At 33.4% G+C, this 23,586-nt stretch overlaps 1 protein-coding gene across 1 annotated transcript in view; it reads left to right on the forward strand.

Moving 5' to 3' along the window:
• The window catches only part of LOC143673124 (olfactory receptor 8K3-like), a 55,195-nt gene extending 37,741 nt beyond the window's left edge, over positions 1-17,454 (forward strand). The window contains 2 exon segments of the mRNA XM_077147469.1: positions 16,506-17,420; positions 17,423-17,454. Of these exon segments, the coding sequence (XP_077003584.1) occupies positions 16,506-17,420; positions 17,423-17,454 (947 nt within the window).
• The last annotated feature ends 6,132 nt before the right edge of the window (positions 17,455-23,586 follow it).

The following is a 23,586-nucleotide window of genomic DNA, read 5'->3' on the forward strand; positions in this document are numbered from 1 at the left end:
TTGAGGAAAAAAAACGAAGCTGGAGGTCTCATGCTACCGGACTTTAAGGCATATTATGAAGCCACAGTGGTCAAAACAGCATGGTATTGGCATAAAGATAGATATATCGACCAATGGAATCGAATAGAGTGCTCAGATATAGACCCTCTCATCTATGGACATTTGATCTTTGATAAGGCAGTCAAGCCAACTCACCTGGGACAGAACAGTCTCTTCAATAAATGGTGTCTAGGGAACTGGATATCCTTATGCAAAAGAATGAAAGAGGACCCGTATCTCACACCCTATACAAAAGTTAACTCAAAATGGATCAAAGATCTGAACATTAGATCTAAGACCATAAACAGAGGAAAATGTAGGGAGATATCTTATGAAACTTACAATTGGAGGTGGTGTTATGGATCTTAAACCTAAAGCAAGAGCACTGAAGAAAAAAATAAATAAATGGAAGCTCCTCAAAATTAAACCCTTTTGCGCATCAAAGAACTTCATCAAGAAAGTAGAAAGACAGCCTACACAATGGGAGACAATATTTGGAAATGACATATCAGATAAAGGTCTAGTATCCAGAATTTATAAAGAGATTGTTCAACTCAACAGCAAAAAGACAGCCAACCCAATTACAAAATGGAAAAAAGACTTGAACAGACACCTCTCAGAAGAGGAAATACAAATGGCCAAAAGGCACATGAAAAGATGCTCAATGTCCCTGGCCATTAGAGAAATGCAAATCAAAACCACAATGAAATATCATCTCACACCCACCAGAATGGCCATTATCAACAAAACAGAAAATGACAAGTGCTGGAGAGGATGCGGAGAAAGAGGCACACTTATCCACTGTTGGTGGGAATGTCAAATGGTGCAACCACTGTTGAAGGCAGTTTGGCGGTTCCTCAAAAAACTGAATGTAGAATTGCCATATGACCCAGCAATACCATTGCTAGGTATCTACTCAAAGGACTTAAGGGCAAAGACACAAACAGACATTTGCACACCAATGTTTATAGCAGCATTATTTACAATTGCAAAGAGATGGAAACAGCCAAAATGTCCATCCACAGACGAGTGGCTAAACAAACCGTGGTATATACATACGATGGAATATTATACAGCTTTAAGACAGAATAAACTTTTGAAGCATGTAATAACATGGATGAACCTGGAGAACATTTTGCTGAGTGAGTCTAGCCAAAAACTAAAGGACAAATACTGTATGGTCCCACTGATGTGAACCTATATTCGAGAATAAATGTGGGATATGTCATTGGTAACAGAGACCAGCAGGAGTTAGAAACATGGTAAGATGGTGGGTAGTTGGAGCTGAAGGGATACAGACTGTGCAACAGGACTAGATACAAAAACTCAAAAATGGACAATGATACCTAATTGTAATGTAATTATGTTAAAACACTGAATGAAGCTGCATCTGAGCTATAGTTTTTTTTGTTTGTTTGTTTGTGTCTTTTGTTTTTTTTCTTTTCCCTTTTTTATATATATATATTTTTATTTTTTATTGTTATTATTATTTTTATTTTTTCTCTGTATTAGCATTCTATATCTTTTTCTGTTGTTTTGCTAGTTATTTTCCTAAATCGATGCAAATATACTAAGAAATGATGATCATACATCTATGTGATGACATTAACAATTACTGATTGCATATGTAGAATGGAATGATTTCTAAATGTTGTATTAATTTCTTTTTTTTAATTAATAAAGAAGTTGAAGAAGTTAAGGAATGGTTGGATACCCACCTAATTCCTGGAGAGTTGGCTATTATAAAAGTTGAGGGTGTTGTGGTAAGAAGTCATATGGAAGCTTAAGGGAATGCTATGTAAGTTGCTTATCCAAAGTTATGAACTTTTCTGATCACTCAAGAGATAAACCCCTGCAGGGATTCAGAGAAACCATTATAAAATATTAGTGTATAAACTCTGATTTTGAAAAGGCAGAATGGAAAAAATCTGTTTATACCCTTCACTTAGTTGAATTCTGACACTCTCCAAGACAGCTTATTAACATTTCAAATTGATATTAAGCAAAATTTTCCATGAATTTGTTCATGATGGAATAAACAAATTGGTTGCTGCAATAAATAAGAATTGAAGAAAAACTTTAATAAGATGTATAATGTTATTTTCTGGTTATCCAACACCTGTCTCAACAGTGTGATCTCCGAAAAACCATAAAGGAATGACATAACCAGGAACCAAAACCTTAAGGAGTCTATGAATATTTCAGATGGATTTTATCTAGCTTTTACTTTCCATGAGATTTGAAGATGTTTTAGATATTTTGTGTCCATTTTCAGGATGGATTGCATCATTTCCTTGCTGAAAAGCTACAGTTCTTTCAGTCATTACAAAGCTGCTAGGTTTTGTGTTTTCAAAGTGTGACATCCCAACTTTTATATCAAGTGATCTAGGCATGAACTTTGCAAGAATTTTAACAAAATTCTGTAGGCATTATCATTCATTCACACATTATCCTTTCTCTTTACAACCCACAATCTTATGTAAAGTTTGAAAGGACCAATGATATCTTTAAATCAAAAGTAGCAAAACTTTCAGAGACTTTTGAGCTTCCTTGACCAAAGGGATTTTCACTTGCCCTTGTGGACATATATTCCCTCAAGGATACATCAGTTATATTCTTCAGAAATAGTAACTGGAAAGCACATGACTTTAGGGATTTCACCTCCAATGCTAGACTCTGCCCTACTGCATGCAGGCATGGTAAATTGTTGCAAGGGACTCAGGTACTTTACCTGGCCCTATTACCAACGGGTTAAGGCTGTCATAATAGCATCCTCCTAAACAGCTGTTCATGATGTTCAACTAGGAAATCTTGTTTTTCAGAAAAGACATCAGAGAAAAACTGCCCTTCATTCTTAAAGGTATGGACCTTATCAAGTACTATTAACAACAAACACAGCAGTAAAACTCCAGGGAGAAAATACTCAAATTCTTGTTCCACAAGTAATTAAGCAATGAAGAATTCCACAAAATTGGAAGGTTACTCCAGTAGGGGACCAGGACCTGAGGAGTCACAAAGATCTTGCAGTAGCAGGTGCTATTCAGAAGCAGACAGCTTCCTAAGACATGGAACAAGAATATGTCAATAAATAAGCCAACATCCACCCATGATCTTTGGCCAATACCTTTATTTAATACCTTTTTCTCTGCTTACTTACCATTTTCTATAATCCCTTACTCTCATCCTTTCATAATGACCCTTTTATTCTTTCCTTCTCTCATTACTAGAATTTTTGTCAGTGCATACTTATTCTAATGATATTCTTAGATTACTCTGAACAGTTGCTACTGTCCTCAATCTTAATGACTGCTGGATATGCAATCCATCATCAGGCCCCTATGATAAAAGCCTCTGGGAAATTCTGATTTCATCACATGAGACAACTTGCAGCTACATCAATAACTGACTTTAAATAAATCAACCTCTATTTACTAGCATCTCTCTCAGAAAAAAAATACAATATATTGATAAGATCCTAGATAATTCTAAATTTGACAATTTTCATAACATAATTGGCCAAATATTTGCCATGTGGGAAAAATCATAAAGATCCAAATATTAACCCAGTTAAAGTAAGCTTGTGCTGTAATCAACTGTTTTTCTCCCAGGTGCCACTATTGTATATTTCCTCAATCACTATATTGTCTGATACTGTTTGTCTAAGCCTAACACTTCATGATCTTAGGATTAATATTTTGAGACTTGTCTGTATTTCTATTTTAAAAACAGAAATCAAAACCAAACTGATTTTTTACAACACTAAGGCTGAAAATTTCATCTCAAATACAACCTATGAAATGATGCCACTCAATTATTCAGACACACAATCTGGGGGAATTGTTGACTCACTGTTTATTCTAACACTCAGAACAGTGTTCCCATTGATGGGAATCATAAAAATAGAAAAGACTTTAAGAAACCTGTTACTAACTCCAGCAGAAACAAGTAATGATACCAGCTCTGCCCTAGATGGAATACAGATCAGTCTCAGTTTATTGAGACTGATAGTGATGGACAATCACATTGATCTAGATTTCTTGTTGGACTTTCAAAGTGGTCTCTGTACCATTACTAATATTTCTTATTGTATTTGGACTAATGAATCAGGCAAAGTAAAATGGGCCATGCGTTGCCTTAAATAAATATTAATTTGGCTTTCTAAGGTTGATCATCAGGGCCTATGGCAACGTTTTCTTGGCTTGTGTCTTGGAAATTGGTGTTCCAGTTTCTGAAGCCTTTACAAGGATCATTACCATTCTTGTTTCTATCATAGGAGTTGAGATTCTAGCCTGCTGCATCCTGTACAGAGTCATAAATTCTTTCATCACTGTTCTCTCAACAGATGACCACTATAATGATACAACAACAAGCCAGTCATAATGATCATTCAGTTAACTATGAAGAAATGCAACAATCTCTCTAAACAGTAAAGATCTGGATACTAGCTTTCTCTTACATGTGAGAGAATAACAAAAAGGGGGAACTCAGAGATTGTAAATATAAATGAGAAATGACCAAGAAATTCTACCCTACTATCAGCATTAATCTGATCCAAAACTCTGGTGTAAAACCTACAACAATTCATTCAGGAGCTGCCCTCTATCTATAGAAAAAGACCAGAATTCAAACAGCGATCTCTGTAAAAACTGATCCAAGATGGACAGAAATCAATCATTAATTGATGGGTTTACTAATTTATGACCCAATTGCAAACTGGCACCAACTCATCATCCTCTTGAGTGTCCCCTTTTATAATTGGAGAAACATTGCCTATATAGTATAATATACATATGTAATATATCTCTCTGTATACTCACTCAATGTCAATTTTGGTGGTACAGATAGAATCCAGCAGTTGGAATCTAACTGAATGCTAGATACAGATAGAGATATTAACAATTTAGTAATACTATTAGATTTTAAGTGGATAAGAGAAGGCAGTAAAGATTTTGTTCACATATAGTAAAGTTAATACATCTCAAAAATTTAGCTTACTGAAGACCTTAAATATCAAAATAACATATGTAACAGCATATGCATGCTCATTAAAATCTACATTGTATTTACTTTATGAAAATATATTCATTTTTAAGGATCAATATAAAATTTCTTATAAGAGATGCCTCTAAAGGAAGGAGAACTGAAGTGGAATTGGGAGTGAATCAGATGATTATGTGATAAACAAGATAGGATGAGTTCAATTCAGTTGTGAGATTAAAAGAAATAAGTAAGAGTAAGATGCATGTTCAAAATTTGCATTCTTTCTGGATCTTTTAATATTACTTTAAGTCCTGTTAAAGTTATCTATCTTCATACTCAGACATGAAGCATAGTGGAAGCAATGTGGAATATGCTAAACATTGAAATAATTTGGTAAGTTAAAGTGTGTGCCCCCAAAATAATATACTTAATGTGATTGAGAGGAGCTTGTATAAAATGACACAGAAAGGCAGGGAAATTGTAAATTAATTGGAAATATAAATTGATGCTTTTCAGTATGGAAATCAAAGGTACCCTGGAAAATTAACACAGACCCATGGCATTGTCTCCTTGTCTCAGAAGGTTTGGGAATAATATCAAATTGCATTCAAGCTCTCAAGATTGTGTCTCAAAGGAAAGAGACATTCATAAATTCCTTTGATTTTCAATGATGTTAACAACTACATGGGAGAGCAATAACACATTCATCATTTAATTAAGGTGAGTAAAGGACTCTACTCATGATTTTCAGATTTGCTCCAGTGACAGTTATTGATTTGTGGTTTCAAGTTACATTATGGAAATGATGATAGCAGCAATGCCATATCATCACAGCATGTCATATTTAATCTCATTTTATACCAATGTTTTCTGGAGTACCTTGGTACTTTTAACACCATTCTTATGTTCTTTGAGGAAAGCAAGGGAATCTTTCTGTTTTTCATGATTTTAGTATTGATATCTAAACAGTGAAAATTCTGAAAGGGAAAGGGGTCAGACATTGTTTGAAAACTTAATCTAGAAGGTGGTCTTAGCAAAGATGGTGAAGGTCAGGTCAAGGTTATTGATGCTGAGTGCTTATGTTTCAAATATTAATAGTTTCCAATGAGAGCTTCCTGTTACTCAGTTATGTGATATTAGCATTAGCATTATCTTCCATTAATTGCAGCTACACAGTTTCATTAGTGTCATGGATATTTGTGCTTTTTTAAACTGATACCATGTAAGAGATGAAAATTATCAATTTAAATTCCCTCTTTAAGCAAGTCCTTTGATAAGGACTTGGGTAAATAATATTTAATTGGTAGGTTATTCCAGAAAGAATAAATGCCAAAATGAGGAATGTGAGACAGGGAAGGGAGAAAAGCTTTTAAAGTGGAATTAGAGAGCAAGTCAGTGCTGTAAGCAAGTGAGACACAATCACTTGAAATGCATTTATGTCCCCTGCAGAAATATTCTTGGAATTATCCTAAGGAAGTTCAGAGAAACTACAGCTTGGTACATAGCTGCAGGGCACATTAGAGGTGTCCCAATATGATAGGAACTATGGAAACAGATGTTTCTGCAAAAATGACACTTGCAATGGTAAATTGATGGCAAAGTCAAAACAAAATATTATTTTGATTTAGGCTATTATATTCACCAGAGCACAATAACATAATGCTTTGAACATTATAATTTTTGTATTAAATTTGCAAGTGTTTCCATATGAATAGTGAGGTTCAAGGCCTGGAAGTATCTCTGAATATATTTCTAATGAAGGTCAAACTGAGTTTAAAATCAGCACAATTAAATGATCAAGGAGGGTAAGTTCTTAGATGAGTTATGTCAGGTGTGCATATTCTGCTATCAGTGTTGGTGGACATGCACTAGTTCTGCTTAAGCAGAAGAAATTTAGACACAATAAAAGAGGGACAGAGATGGCTAAATGATGAAGGCAGAGATAAAATTATGCCAGAAGCCAAGGAACATCATGGATTGCCACCTAATGCCAGCCCTCTATGTATTTAAGTGGAAGCATGGTACTGCTAATATTCTGACACAGACATCTATCCCCTAGAACTATTGAACATTAATTTTATTTTATTAAAGCCAACTAGTCTATTGTAGTTTGTTACAATATCCCTGACAAACTAAGGCATTCATACAATGGATTATATACTACAATTGATGAAGATGGAAGACAGAAAGAAGGATGGATCTCACAAGCACACTATTAAATGAAAGAAATGATATATCCCTATAAACTTACCCTAAGATAAACTATTCTGAAACATATTGAGCTGTACTCTTAAAATTTGGAAAGTTTTTAAAAGTTATACATATTTTAAAATGTTTAATACAGCCAAAGGTTGATTTCATATAAGAAATAGATGAATAAAAAATTATTGCAATTTAGAATTAAATTGGGCATAGGATAAAATTCAACTTCAATTTACAATAAAATTTTTAGCAGAATAGAATAAAAACTTATCAGTCTAGAAAATGTCTATAAAATACTTATATTGAATACCTAATGTAATAGTGAAATGATAAAAGTTTCCATAGTGAAATTTGCTCCAAAGGGAAGATGAAAAGGCTCTAAAGGAGATACTCAGCTAAAGGTAATCTGCAAAATCTGAGAAGTGAATTCTTTGCTCTTGACATTGAAAAAATCTCTGTCATATCATTTGTATTCATTAGCTAAAGAAATAGTAACTTCAGTGATTACATACATTAAGGAATATGTTTTCTTTTAAAAATAGATTGGAAAGGTCACTAAACAAATATACTAATACCTCTTTGACAATTAAATTAAATAAAACAAACATTTGGAAGGTAGAGACATGCATTCTACAGTTACCATGTTAAAATACTCAAGTGTCCAGATTTAAAAAAAAGTAAAATCACAAAACTTTCGGAGAAAAAAGGGTCCCCATTTCAAAGGAAGCAATAAAGAGATGCAAAGTATACTTCATAAATCTCAGAAATGTTACTTCTAAGACAAAGAATTTAAAACAAGTATCTTCAAAATACCCAAAAAGTTAAAGAAAACATGGAAAAGAGCACACAGGAATCAGGAAAAAATATATGATCAAAATGATGGAAAATATTAAATCCTGCCAGGAGTACTGAGCACCCATAGCTACCATGCACTGCTGGTGTTAGTGTGTAGTGGTATAATCACATTGGAAAATTATTTGGCAGAATATATATATATACCTATGACTAAGCAATTCCAGGCCAATGAATTTAATATATAATAAAAATGAATTTATAATTTAATAAGAATGTAATCAATTATGATTAGCACTATTATTCATAAAACCATGTGAGATTCCTTAGGGGTCCTGATAAAGTTTTCATTGTTGTTATTATTGCTCTCATTATTGGTCAATGTGGATTCTCATTATATACATGTCTCAAATTTGTAAAAAATATTTTTTGTTTTTTTCATTTATGATATGTGCATTTGTTTATAGGTATATAATAATTCACTAAGTTAAAAATACAACATATAAAGAAAAAAATGGCTGCACATAAAAACATTAATTTTCCCTTGTGGGTTTTTAGAAAAATGTAAGAGGCAGTGTTTAAGCCCTTCTCCATTGTGCTCTCAGACATACAGCATAAAATAAGCCACTTTAATAAAAGGGGAATATTGTGGGTTATAAAACAGATTACAATACCTGTCCTGAAGGTACAATGCTTTGATTCCAAATCTCTAGGTGGCAGCAGAGAAATAACAAAGAGAAACTGTGGAAAGTTATCTAAAAGCCTTTTCATTTATGGGAGTATAAAGGTGTCATTTGTAGTTAGTAGATAACCCATTGGCTTTCATTGAAGACTTAAAATGTGTTAGGCAAATTAATAAATTGTATGCCTTCTCCTAAGAGAGAGTCTTCAATGAGGAGAGAAATACATTAATCCTTCTTATTATATTGCATTAGGAACATACTGAGAATAAAGGCAGGTTTCCCATTAAAAGAGAGGAAACCTCCCCTACTTTTTGTGGTACTGTGGTGGTTTGGAGATGTATGTACTTTAGTAAGACATATTCTTAAATTTAATCCTTTCCTTGGGTGTAAGTTGTAATTAGGATCTTTTGATGAAGTTATTTCAGTTAAGGAGGTGTAGACACATAAATCAGGGTGAATTGTAATCCTACCTTGTAGTATTAATGAGTGGAGTAAAATTCAAAGAGAGTAAGCCACAGGAGGCAAGAATCTGAACCCAAAAGTGAAGACAAGCCGAGTGACTGAGGAACCATGTTGCCAGCAGCCAGCCACAAAACACGGGTCTTTGAGAACAAAGCATCAATTTGATGATGCCTTGATTTGACCTTTTCCCCAGCCTCAGACCAAGAGCAAATAAACTCCCATTGTTAACCTTACTCATTTCATGGTATTTGAACATGGCATTAAGATTCATAGGAAACTTAAATGGGGCCCTATCCATAAGGTTTCCAGTGATCCTTCAAAGTCCCCATCTTCCATTTTACCTGTGTTTTCTAAAACCCAACCTAGGTAACTTAGCAATATGCATAAACAGTCTGCATTGATAACCGGAGATTCTGGACTAGTGTGGTATTTCAACCAACTTTATTATGATCTTTGAGGAAAGCTAGACTTCTACATCCAAGTCTTCCCTTGTTAATTGATACTTTTTGGATAGTACAACATGCAACCTCTGAGATGGGGAGATAATACATTGATATTGCTAAGATTTTCCTGATTGCTTCCTGTGATTTGGGTCACAAACAAGATGTTAAGTATGATATTGTTATTTGTAGTTAATCAGATTTGCTTGAGAATTGACCTCAAGATTTCCATAGTGTTTTCCACCTACCTTTAAATTAAGTGTTACCAATATCTTCTATGCTTCCTGCATTTTCTCTGTTTTGAATATGCCCTGTATATTTCATATATTTTCCAAATTTACCAATATATTTCAAAAAATCAATGCAATTTGCAAGGCACCACTTTTAGTTGGAGACAAGGTCAAATGAAAATATTAAAGTATCTGTTTCAGTACTCCAGTGTGACTCATCCACACCGTAATGTTGAATGAGTGAAAAGACTACCCCGTATCATACTTCCAAAGTTTCAAGGAATCTTTGAAGTGTCATGAAATTATCATTTGAATGACTAATACACATCTATCAGAGATGAAAAGTAAGATTAAAATCTCTACAACTATAGGTGTAAGCACAGAACTGTCTTTGCAAAATTATGATGCAAGAATATGTACTTAGCTTAAATTTTTAGTCTTTTATGCTACTTATAGCCTTTCTGTTATCTTCTACTCAAAAATTACTTTGGTATTTAAATAAATATACTGAGATGCATATTTTTCTTGATATGTCTTAGAAAAAATATAGTTATCATTATTTATTTTAGAGTTGAGAGCTGTACTTGGATTGGGGTCTGGCTCTGGACAATGATTTAACTTCCTGAATTTCCTATTTTGATCTGGTTTTATAGTGACATGATAATGTAAAACTACACCCTATTATTTATTGAATTGTGAACCCTCAAAGAACTGTGTTTTGATTTCTCCAAATATTATTGTAGAATTTTCTATTTCTCCTTTAAATATGTCAATTTTTATCTCATGTAGTTTGTGTTCTGTTGTTAAGTGAATAGATGTTTATAATCTTATATCTTATGGATTGACTCATCAATATTTTCAAAATGCCATGCCCTTTTGATCCCACCAGGGAAGGAAGATCCCACCAGGAAAGGAGCTGTTGCTTTCCTTGAGGTATTTTTTTCCCCTTTTGTTCCCTGTTGCTGAATCATTCAGCTTCATAAATAATCTTCCTTGCTGAAGGAGAAGAAAGTGTTTTTCATAAACTCATTATCCAGGACTGTTTATAGCTTGTTAGAAGGACTAGGTCTTCCCTAGCCCCCCAGTATGTCAGGGCAATGCAGACTTGATTGTACAAAATATGTTTGTAAATGTTATGCTGTTTACCTGCAAATAAACTTGGTAGCAACCCCCCCAAAAAAATGCCATGCCCTTCACTGTCTTGTCTAAAAATTTATGACAAAATATTTTATCTGTTATCTGTATAGCCACCACAGCCTTATTTGGTTACTGATTTTTTGTTTTCATTATTATTTTTATTCTTCCTTTCTCTTTCTATGAATTTCCGACTTTGGAATTAAAATGAGTACCATGTAAAGACCATAGAGTTATATCCATTTTTAAAAATCTGTTCTGATAATCTCTACCATTTAGCTGGATGGGTTAGTGAATCACATTAAATAAAGTTACTGATAAATAAGAACTTACTTTGTCATTTTCCTCTATATTTAATGAATTGTTTCCTCAGTTCTTCCATCACTCCTTTCTTTCTGTTTACTTGATTGTTCTAGTGTATCATTTCAATTTCTGTCTAAATTCCTTTCTATATATATTTTAGTAACTTTCTTTGTAGATACACAGGAGATATTTAAATTTAAATTGATATTTAAATCTTAAAACAATCAACTATGTATTAATAGTTGTGTAGCATTAATAATATACTAAAAATCTGCTCTTGTACAGCTCTGCTTCCCCTTGTTATTACACAAATTATATCTTCATATAATGTGCATCCATTAACATAAATTTAAAATGATTATTTTATGCTTTTGCCTTGTGAATCATATAAATATAAAGCAAGAGCTACAAACCAAAAACAGAATGTATCTCCCTATGTAGTTACCTTTGTTGTGGTTATAGTGTATGGCATTGTGGATCTCTTTGAGCTGATCCTATGTGGAATCCATTGGTCTTCTGAGAACACAGCCTCATGTCTTTCACCATATTTTTTGTTCAGCTGTTATCTCTTAAAATATCCATTCTGCCCCTATCTCCCCTTCCCTTCCTACTTGCATGCTCATTATGCTTATGTTGAAAGGTTTGATGGGGTCCCCCAGGTCCTTTGGGCACTGTTTATTTTCTTCATTCTCTTTATTTCTGCTCCTCAGACCTTTCTCCTATGACCTGTTTTCAAGTTCAGTGATTCTTTTGCCTATAAAATATATTGTTGAGCACCAATGGTGATTTTTTTGTTCTAGTCATAGAACATTTTAGTTATAAATTTTCTATTCTGAAAATAGAATATTTTCTATTTTAAAAATAATAAATAAATTTTATTTTTCTAAAAAAGAAAATATTCATTCATTTCCATAATTTCCAAATCTTATGGAGAGAATTAGTTGCTCTGGTTTCCTTTAGTACATTTTCAATTAGTTATTTGAACATACAGTTGACTTAAAGTTTGTCTATTAATTTGTGCCACTTTGAAACTGTTGTGTACCCCAGAAAAGCCATGTTCTGTAATACTGATTCAATATTGTTGGGTGGGATCTTTTGGAATAAGTTGTTTCCATGGAGATGTGGCCTACCCAGTTGTGGGTTTCCATGGAAATATGTCTCAACCCATTTAAAGTGTGTTTCTTACTGGGATGTCTTAAAAGGGAATCATTTTGGAAAAAGCATCAGAGCTGACACAGGCTGAGATATTTGGAGATGAAGGATGAAACTGTCTCCAGGGAAATCCTTTGAACTGAGGAGGTGGGCAGAAAACTAGACCTAATCATGTGCCTTCTTAGCTGACAGAGAAACATCAGAGTCATTGGCCTTTTCTTGAGTCAAGGTATCATTCTCTGGATGCCTTAATTTGGACATTTTTATGGCCTTACAACTATAAACATGAAACAATAAATTTCCTTTATAAAAACCAACACATTTCTAGTATATTGCATTTCTGGCAGCTTTAACAAACTAATACATGATTCCAATATTTGTTCTTCCTTATGGATATTTTCCTTTTTATTTTCTTTCATGTGAATGGGTAATATTTCCTAGTTTATTTTAATATCTCTATTTTTTTTGCAAACTGAGTATTTGAGTATTTGAATACAGCATGTGGTGACTCTTGAAATCACATTCTTCCTCTTCATGATTACATGTTGTAGTTATTTGTTTAGTGACTTTTTAAAACTAATTTTTAAAGACTATCTTATGCTTTTCTTTGGGGGTGGCATGCATGGTCCAGAAAAGAAACTCAACACTACCTTGTGATTAATGTGTGCTTGGTTTAGTTCTTTCCCATCAACTTAAATGGTCAGCTAATGATGTATCAGAAATTTCCTTAAATTAAATGCAAAGAAAATTTCTTATATTTGCTAATTGACTGTGTGTCCTGGCACTCCAACATTTAGTCAGGTAACTTACAACACTGCTTTATCTTTATATCTTTCTTGAATGGAAGCTAAAGGCTAGTCAGAAGTGAAAGATTAGGACTTTATCTGGTATTTTCTGAGCATGCTCACAGTCCTGTGCAAGCATACAGTTTCTACATTTCTTAGTATATGCAAAATTCTTCAAGTCACTTCTACCCCTTATATCTCTGCACCCAGCCACTTCCTTTCTGGGCTTTCCTCTGTTGCTTTTCCTCATCCATTCCACCAAGCTCACTTCAGCTAGCATATTTACCTTTATGTATTTTTTACCAGGTGAAAATGAGCCCTTAGAAATCTCTGAGATGGGTGACACAGTGCTAGACATGGGCTGATACCCAAAGGAGCTACTAAACAGGTTAAAACACACCACCACATTAAATAGAGAATTGAATGGATATTTCCCATGGAACCAACAAGAAGCCCCAGGAGGGTGGGTCAACATTTCTTTGGGTGGCTTGGACATATTGAATGGGGTATATAGGCCAGTATGTTGAAATTCCACAATACTTTCTAACTGTAATTTAAGTTTCCTTATTTATTAAGCATTTACATGGAGACTGGATACTTTGAATTAGATTCATGAGTTCCCCATTCTGATTCTTTCTGATGGTTTTTGATAGTTTAATCCCTTCTTTAGTGTAAAGATAGGGTTTTTTGAGTTCCCCTACTCTGCCATTTTCATTTATATATATATATATATATATATATATATATGAAAAGAATTTCTTAGTTAATGATATCTATGTCTCACAACATTGTCAATTCAATTGTAATTTAGTCATCAATTCAATCATATTACAAAGGGGCAGTGTCTTTATTTGATGGAATATAAAATAAAGACAGAAAGATACTGTTTGAATTTATGAACATATCAATTCTACAAAATAGTCTGAGTGGTATGTTGTTGACCATATCGATATAGTAAATATCTCTAATCTGAGCCATGCAGATGAAATCATAACAAAATCAGGAATTTAAATGTTTTCAAATGTACATGTACTTTTGCTTCTGTAAGTCAACAATTCTTCCCTACCCTGGGTTATTTGTTATATTTCATATTGTCTATCCAGTACCCAAGGGAATCTGAGGATTGATCACCATTCTTTTATAGCACTGTAACCTTGAATACAGGAAATTCACATGGGGATTTTAGATAAATAAACTAATAAATATTTTAATAGTTACATATCTACAGTAATAGAAAATAGTATAAACACAATCAGACTTGAAATGTTTGTGGTTTTAGATACACATCAAAAAAAGCTAAGTGCTATTTGTCAATCCACCCTTCTCAGACTACATAGAAGATGGTTTCAGTGTATAAGTGGTACTCAGCTATTAAAAATATCAAAGTGTTGTTTTGGTGATTAATGATGGTTAAATGAAGATATGAAGGAAATTAAATAAATTGTATGAATCACTTTAGGGTTGAATGAAATGATGTATATTTGCTAATTTATCTTCCATGTAGTAGATATTCAAATATATTACCTGAAATGATAAATAATAGCAAAAAAATTATTTCAAAAGAATGAAGTAATCATGAGGAAATGTTAAAGCAGAAACAGTTAATATTAGCTCTTTTTCCATCCTATTTGTTTCATGAACTCCTGCCCAATGGGAATGGCAATGCAGAGAAGTAAAGCAAGCAGCAGTTTTTCATTATAACACACACCTTACACTTCATCTGCTAACCCCTTTGTATAGTCTCAATTATTAAGAAGGTTTTTTTAAAAAGGCTATCACAGTCTCTTCTGTAGTTTTGCTTTTACCCCAGAGTTCAATCTTTCCCATGTATAATTTCATCATAAAATAAGAAGATTCTATTTTCAATTTTAAGTTTTCATAAAAAAAGAAAGGATTATAAAAGAGTCTCATATTTTTCTTATTTGTGTTATTACTTAACCGTACTTAAGGACATCACAAATCTTAAACTATTTCATTTGATGGATAATGGATTTCATATGACTACATTATTAAATATCACTTTCTTCATTTGTCTACATACTTCTGTCAACTTTTATTATGAATATTTTTAAATGTGAAGTAAAATAGGAAGAGTAATACAAATGTAATCCATTCACCACCACAATCAATGCAGAAATTATTAAAATCCTTTGTCTATTTTTGTCTGTATGTAGAGTCAGAGAGAGAAAGCGATTAGAGAGATATTAATATGCTGGAGCATTTGAAAGTAATTAACAACATCATTAAATTTCACTCCTTTAATATTTTAGAATTGATGTCATAAATCAAAACATTCTCTTAATTAAATGTCATATTTTCACATTCAAGAAGAAACAAACACAAAAATTACTAGTAAAATTAGAAATACTGAACTTTTGACTCAAATAAAATGACCCCATTTTCCACAAAGTATTTTATGTATTTTATTATTCATGTTTCTTCTTTTTTTTCCTTTCTCACTCCTCCCTCCTCTTTCTTCTCTCACTCTTCTTTCTCTTTCCCTTTCTTTCTTTTTTTTTCCTTTCTTTTTCTTCCTTCCTTCCTTCCTTCCTTTTTGCCAGAATCTAATCAACATATCCATTTAGGCCTTCTTTAGAAGATTTCCATAATATTAATTAAATTAATGATTAATATTTTCAAATTATGTGATCTCAACTTTTGCAAGAGATCACATGTATTATCTCTTCAAATATCTTGATATTCTTTCTAGTGACATTTACATTGTTCCTCTACCCACTGTGTTGCCTATAAACTGTAAATAAGTTTTGAATTATGTTTATATTTAAGATAAAAGTTTTGTTACAAATATTTCATAGTGATATTGCTTAATCCATACTTTATATTAATAGGAAGCACAAGATAAGTTGTTTTATTATTTATGCATAACAATTAATTGGTTGGTATTTTAATGTTAAGATAGTTTCAAAGGTATGGTTTTAATTTCATAGCTAACATTATGTGGGATAAATCTTTGGCACAGAAGAACCATCTTCTAATAAATTTTCTCCAAGTAAGAGTAAAATTACTGAATGAAGTTCCTAATATCTTTATCCTACTCATGATACATAGCACACGGATATTTTTTGGGAATAATTGTTTATTCTGTGTAATGATGTTCTCAATTTACAAGAAAAAAGTTTATTTTTTGGCCAATAAAATTAGAATAAGGATTTTGGTGAACACTTTGCAATTGTAGCTATTAATTGATTTTGTATACAAATAAGTTAATATATATTTCTCAGTCATATACATAAATTTATTGATTATTCTTATAATTATTTCCAGTATAGGTTCCCTGTTGAGTGGCCTGGTTGGACAAAACCAATCTCACAGGTCTGAATGAATTCATTCTGATGGGAATCACAGATCATCCTGAGCTGCAGACTCCACTATTTGGGCTACTTCTCATGGTTTACATGGTCTCAGCGTTGGGTAACCTGGGCTTAGTCATCCTCACCATGATAGACTCCAGGCTACACACACCCATGTACTTTTTCCTCAGACATCTGTCCTCCATTGACCTTGGTTATTCAACAGCTGTAGGACCCAAAATGTTATTTAATAATTTTTCAGATCAACATACAATCTCCTATCATTGGTGTGCTATCCAGCTCACTTTCTTCTGTATTTTCCTCACTAGTGAAGTTTTCATTTTGTCAGCAATGGCCTATGACTGCTATGTGGCCATCTGCAACCCTCTGCTCTACATAGTCATCATGTCACAAAGAGTTTGTCACCTGCTGGTGGTGATAATTTATCTCTACAGTGCTTTTGTGTCTTTGCTGACCACAATAAAAATTTTCATATCTCCTTTTTGTGGCTATAATGTCATCAGGCATTTCTACTGTGATAGTCTGCCTTTGGTATCTTTACTCTGCTCAAGCACACATGAAATTAAATTGATGATACTGATCTTTGCAGGTTTTCATTTGCTTTCATCTCTTATTATACTCCTTGTGTCTTACATGCTGATCCTCATGGCCATCCTCAGGATGAACTCTGCAGAGGGCAGGCACAAGGCCTTCTCCACATGTGCATCTCACCTGATGGTGGTAGCTGTCTTCTTTGGAACTCTATTATTTATGTATGTGCATCCCAAATCCAGTCATTCCTTTGATACTGATAAAACAGCCTCTGTATTTTATACCTTGGTGATACCCATGCTGAATCCCTTGATCTACAGTTTGAGGATCAAAGAGGTGAAAAAGGCCCTAAAGAGGACCTGGGAAATGTGTGCAAATTTTCTACGTAAAATTCATGGTAGGATAAAATGACAAATAATGTTATAGCCAATATATACAACATCTGACATTTCTTTTGCTTTATACTCTTTGTATTCATAGGAATGAGCAAGAATAAATAAGAAATATAGAAATTACTTCCTTTTTTCAACCAAAAATGCACCACTAAAAGGTGACTAACATCAGCTCATACTCCAGAGGAGGTTCTTATATTTGTAAGACCCCATCTTTATATTTGCTCAAAGTCTGTTTCCATGTCCCTATACTAATCATTGACCTTAATGAAGCTAGGGACTCAATACAGTCCATTCATTATTTAATCTTAAGTTTCTGTCAAAGTAAAAGCTGCAAAATAACTTCTGATAAAAATTATGGTACTTATTTCATTCTATATATATTGTTAAATGAAACAAGCAAAATTCCTATCTTAATGAAACTTAATTCCCATAGAAAGATACCACAAAATAGGCAAAATTAGAAATGGATAACATAGTATGATGAAAAGTAGTGAGTTATACAAAATGAAATTGAGGAGTTCATCAGGAAGGGGAATGATTTTTTGTTAAGATAGCCAGGAGAGGTCTCTGAGAAGATAGCATGTAAGCAAGTACTTAAGGAATTGAATGAGTAGGGCTTGTGATTATCCACTGTAGAAATATTTCAGTGCAAATGTTCTCAAGCAATAGTATAAATGTTATGTTGAGAAACAGAACCAACGGTGATGATGATTGATTTTAATGCAGGACCTCACCATGAAGGATTGATCAGGTCATTGTAAAATTTTCTATTTATTTATGATTGAAAAATGTAAACTTCAGAGGATTTTGAGCTTAGGAGACATGTAATATATGCTCAGTTATATGATTATTATGGCTGTTGTGTAGATAATAGGTTTCAGGGGAATAAAATTGGAGAGTGGAAAAATCCAAATGGCATATATACTTTCAGGAGATACTAAGGCCAGAATGGAAGCAGTCAGGCTACAAGGAGTGATCATATTATTGACATTTTAAAGAAAATATCAATCATAATTCTTCAAATTAATGTGGGATGTGAGAGGCTATTAAAAGTAGATTAATGATTGGAAAATTATGGAAATACCAAACCCAGAAACTCACCTCAATGTGTGCTAAACATTTACTTCCACTTCCAACTAATCTAAAATATAAGGAACCCTATGTAATCTCCTATATGAGAAAAGAATAAGAAAACTAGGACTAATATATGAAAAAATGTTTATGCGTGCCATGATACTGACTCCAGGAACTGAATGAAAGTTTCATGGCTCATAAAATAAAGAAATGAGATGAACCTTATGACTGACCAAACTTTCTGCCTTAAGATATTTTCCAGGCCTCAGTACAAAAGTGGGAACACAATGAAGCCAAAGAGAATCTCTGATTCATGTTGTACATAGCAGAAGATTAATGAATTTATAGACATAGAAATAGAAACCATCTAAAATAAAACAGAGAACAGAAAGTTTCAAAATCATGAAAAGAACAATAATGAACTATGGGACAATTTCAAGAAGCCACTTGTGTATTGGAATGAGTTCTTAAATAAAGGAGTTGTGAATTATTTAAAGAAATAATAGCTGAACATTTACCAAATGCTGTAAAGAACATATTAAAAAAACTCCAGAAACATAAAACTTATAGAAAACATGCTTAATGACATATGGTAATCAAATTGTCCAAAGCCACTGATAAAAAAAAGACACTGAAAAAAATGCAAAATTTAACAGCGCTAAATGCTTTCATTCTAATCTGAATTGCAGACCACCAGGAGATACAGGCTCCCTGATTAAAAAAAAAAGCCTTAGGCAACAAAAGAGAAAAATCCACTTTGTATGCATATGAACAGAGATAAGCATGGCATTAAAATAGCTCAGCTAGAATTCCAAATTGAAGGTAACAAACCTGGAGCAAGGATGAGCAGATGCCAGCCACATATGCGACAGAGGTGTTCCAGATGCTGACAGCATTTCTTCAAAGTCAGGGTATATTTGTCTGAATGCTGTAATTTGGACACTTAATTCTCATGTCCTAAGAACTGTAGGTTTGCAACCTAATGAATCTCCTTTGTAAAAGCCAATCCATTTCTGGTATATTGCATTTTGGTGACCTTTTAAAGTTAATGTTAAAGATATATTGATGTGGTTCAGGATTTTTGCATGTATATATATGAAATGGTGGGCCTTAAATATCATTTATACATTAAAAAAACAAGGTTGTCCTGATCTTGGGTGAGTTGCAAAGTAGCCCTCATTTTGTATAATCCAGAAGAGTTTGTAGAAAATACAGATAGTCTCTTCCTTAAAAGTTTGAAAGCCCTTCCCCTTGAAAGGAAATAAAGGGTAAAAGAGTTGTGAAAGTAAAGTTATAGAAAATGTAAGCCACAAGTTGAAATTTGTTAATTGAGAATGCTCAATGTGCATTTGATGGAAGATGAAATAATAATACATGAATGGTATTTGAATTTCAAATGTATCAAAAATACTTTATTTCTTTCAATGTCTAGCCCATGCAAACTTTAAAAATAAAATTTGTATACTTTATATGAAGCAGGCAATATCCTCTTCCTCATGTCACCTGTTACTTTTGTTAACTTCCTACGGTGATATTGTCTTCTGGATCTTGAGGCATCTGAATACATTCCCTGCTTTCGAGGCTCATTTCACTTTGTTGGATAACTATATCTGTGGTGGTTTACTAGATCATCTTAGATCATGCATTAAGAATGTATTAATAAATACACTTTAATAATTTTGTATATCTTAGATTATGTTAGAAAATTAAAACTAGAAAATTAATTGCTTAGCCAAAGCTAGCTATGGATACTTTGTTAATTTTTTTTTGTCCAAGTGAACAAAATATAGATGCAGAAATTATTTTCTATTCAATAGAGCAAAAATCAAGAATGTTGTATACACATGTTGAAGCTTTGCATACATCATTTTATAGTGAATTAAGTGCACTAGAGTAGACACATTGAAGACTCCTGCAAATGAGCTAAATTCTTACCTTTGGTTATAGAAAAGCAATGCACATTGTTTAAAACTCATAAAGATAATAGAACAATAGTATGTTTAAAAAATATCAAATACATAGTGGAATGAAAATGCTTCTTAAATGTGGAGTTAAGAATGAGAGGAAGTAAATTAAATTCTGCTAAATAAATTATTAACTGTTTTCTCTGGATATTTGGAGTGAAGTGTAGGGGAAAAAACAAACAGTTATTATGTTTTTATTATAATTTAAAAATGCTATGTTTTAACAAATCATGTATAAATATAAAATATTCAAAAGAATATCAGCATTTCCACAGTAGTCCAGATTTCTCAAGTGTGCTATTGTTGACAGAACCCAGAAGACATAATATATATTCTGGAATGGTGACCAATTTCTGATACACAAATAAAATATTAATTATGTATCTTATGCTGTGATAGTTTCTACATGTGGTTCAATTTTCAATGATAGAGGTGGGACTTTAAGTTACTTCACTTAAAATTTTTAATGGATTTATTCAACACATAATGGATTTGTATACTAATCCATTTACTAGGTAACACCTTCTGAAATTCAATGATTCTTCTTATGGTTCTTCCCCCTGTAAACTCCCCCAGTGGCCCGGATGGACATGCAAAATCTCACAGTGCTCAATACTTTCATTCTAATCTGGATCACAGTCAACCATGAGATGCAGGCTCCCTTCTTTGAACTCTTTTTTATCATCTATGTGAATTGCAATTGCAAACAAATTGACCATGCTCTTCCTCACCAAGATTGACTCCAGACTACAAAACACCCATGTATTTTTTCCTTAGACACTTGGCTCTTTTAAATCTTGGCTACTCAATACCTGTGGGGCTCAAAATGTTGGTAAATTTATAATTAAACAAAATATGATCTGCTACATTTGTTGTGCTACAATGCTATTTTCTTCTGCTACAATTTCTTCATCATGCTCATCATTACTGAAATTTTTATTCTTTCAGCAATAGGTTATGACTGTTATGTGGCCATCTGTAGCCCTTTGCTTTATACATTTGTGATGCTCCAAAGTTTGCTGGTTGCTGGTAGAAATGCCCTATCTCTACCATGCCTTTCTTTATGTCTCTGCTAACAAACATAAAGATTTTTATTTACTTGCTTCTGTGGCAATAGTCATTTTTCACTTCTACTATGACAGTCTGCCCTTGTTATCTCTGATGTGCTCAAGCACATGTGGGACTGAGTTGGCAATACTGATCTTTTCAGCATTTAATCTGGTATCTTCTCTCCTTATCATCCTCATGTCCTACATACTGATCCTTATGACCAGTCTCAGGATGGCTTCTGCAGAGAGCAGACAAAAAGCTTTCTCCACATGTGGATCTCACCTGACAGTGGTAGTTGTGTTATTTTTTATGTATGTGCAGCTCAAGTCCAGTCACTCCTTTGATACTAATAAAATGGAGTCTGTATTTTGTTTCATAGCTAATACCCATGTTGAATTGTATGACTCATAGTTTGAGAAATAAATAGATAAAGCTGTTCTATGCAGTATGGAAATATCTGTGAAAACTTCCAATTTAAGTTCAATGGAGAATATATATACAATAATTTCGATCAATTGCAACAGTTTGTTATATGTGAAAAGAATTTAGAAATTACTAATATGTAAAATGCAGGAAAAGTCAGCAATAAACACGTACCAATTCAGGAAAGATCTTTGATGGTTTGTATCTACTGTTTTGGACTCCCATGAATTGCACACAGACCAACAATATTCTTGAAAATGTTGTATCAACAGAAACACTGTCACTTTGATTGACAGGGCAGAGATGGGACAAAATAAAGGAAGAATTACTCCATGTGTAGAATCATGGTCATGGACGTCTGGACTACAGGGATCTCCTAGGGACAGGAGGGTAGGCCTACCATCATATACTGAGAAGGTGCAATACTCTCCCCCATGTTCAGAGAGGATATGGCAATCTCCTGATCTTTGGAGAGAATGAAGCTCTCAACTTGATAGTCAGAGATGGTTGGGCTGTCACACCAGGATGTTAAAAGGACAAAGCATCAAGACCTTGATAACTCACAAGTTTTGAAATATAATGGAATTTTTCCTGCTTGGTTTTGGACTTGCTGGAAACCTGTGACAGCCCCACACCCACCCTTTCCTTCCAATTTCTCTCTCTTGGGATGGGAATGCCTATCCTATGCCTTATGACAACATTGTATTTTGCAAGCAGATAACTTGTTTTCTAGGTTTCACAGGTCTGAAGATGGGTAGGAATATTACATCAGGATAGACTGTATCCAAAGGGAATTTAGATCAGCTATTAGACATACATTTGTTACTGAACTTGCTGAAACCTTTGGGTATGTTGAAATGGGGTGAATATTTTGCATTTGGGAAGGACTTGGCTTGCCTTGTGCCAGATAGTAGACTGTTTTGAATTGAATTATATCTTCCAACAAGTTAAGTTCAAGCCCTACCTTGGTAGGGCCTACCCTCCTGTCCTTAGGAGATCCCTGTAGTCCAGATGTCCATGACCATGATCCTATACATGGAGTAATTCTTCCTTTATTTTGTCCATGTTTGCCCTGTCAATCAAAGTGACAGTGTTTCTGTTGATACAACATTTTCAAGAATCTTGTTGGTCCGTGTGCAATTCATGGGAGTCCAAAATAGTAGATACAAAGAACCATCAAAGATCTTTCCTGAGTTGGTACCTAATTATTGCTGACTTTTCCTGCATTTTACATATTAGTAATTTCTAAATTCTCTTCACATATAGCAAGTTTTCACATATAACCCTGTGATCTTATTTGGAAACAAGGTTTTTGAAGATGTGAGTAATTAAAATGAGGCCAACTAGATTGTGGTAGATCCTAATCTAATGTGACTCATATTTGGATATGCAGAGTAAATTTGGACACAATAAGAGAAGAACAGAGATGGCTATTTTATTAAAGCAGGATAGAATTATAAGAAGGAACATCAGGGATTGCCAGCCACTGCCAGAAATCTGTGCATTTCACATGAAATACAGTCTTGCTCAACATCTTGATTCTAACTCAGCTCCCCAAACTATGAGACAAAAGATTTATTTAAGCAAATTAGTCTTTGGTATTTTGTAACAGTAT

This window comes from Tamandua tetradactyla, unplaced genomic scaffold (assembly GCF_023851605.1).
Source record: "Tamandua tetradactyla isolate mTamTet1 unplaced genomic scaffold, mTamTet1.pri scaffold_133_ctg1, whole genome shotgun sequence".
Taxonomy (NCBI): domain Eukaryota; kingdom Metazoa; phylum Chordata; class Mammalia; order Pilosa; family Myrmecophagidae; genus Tamandua; species Tamandua tetradactyla.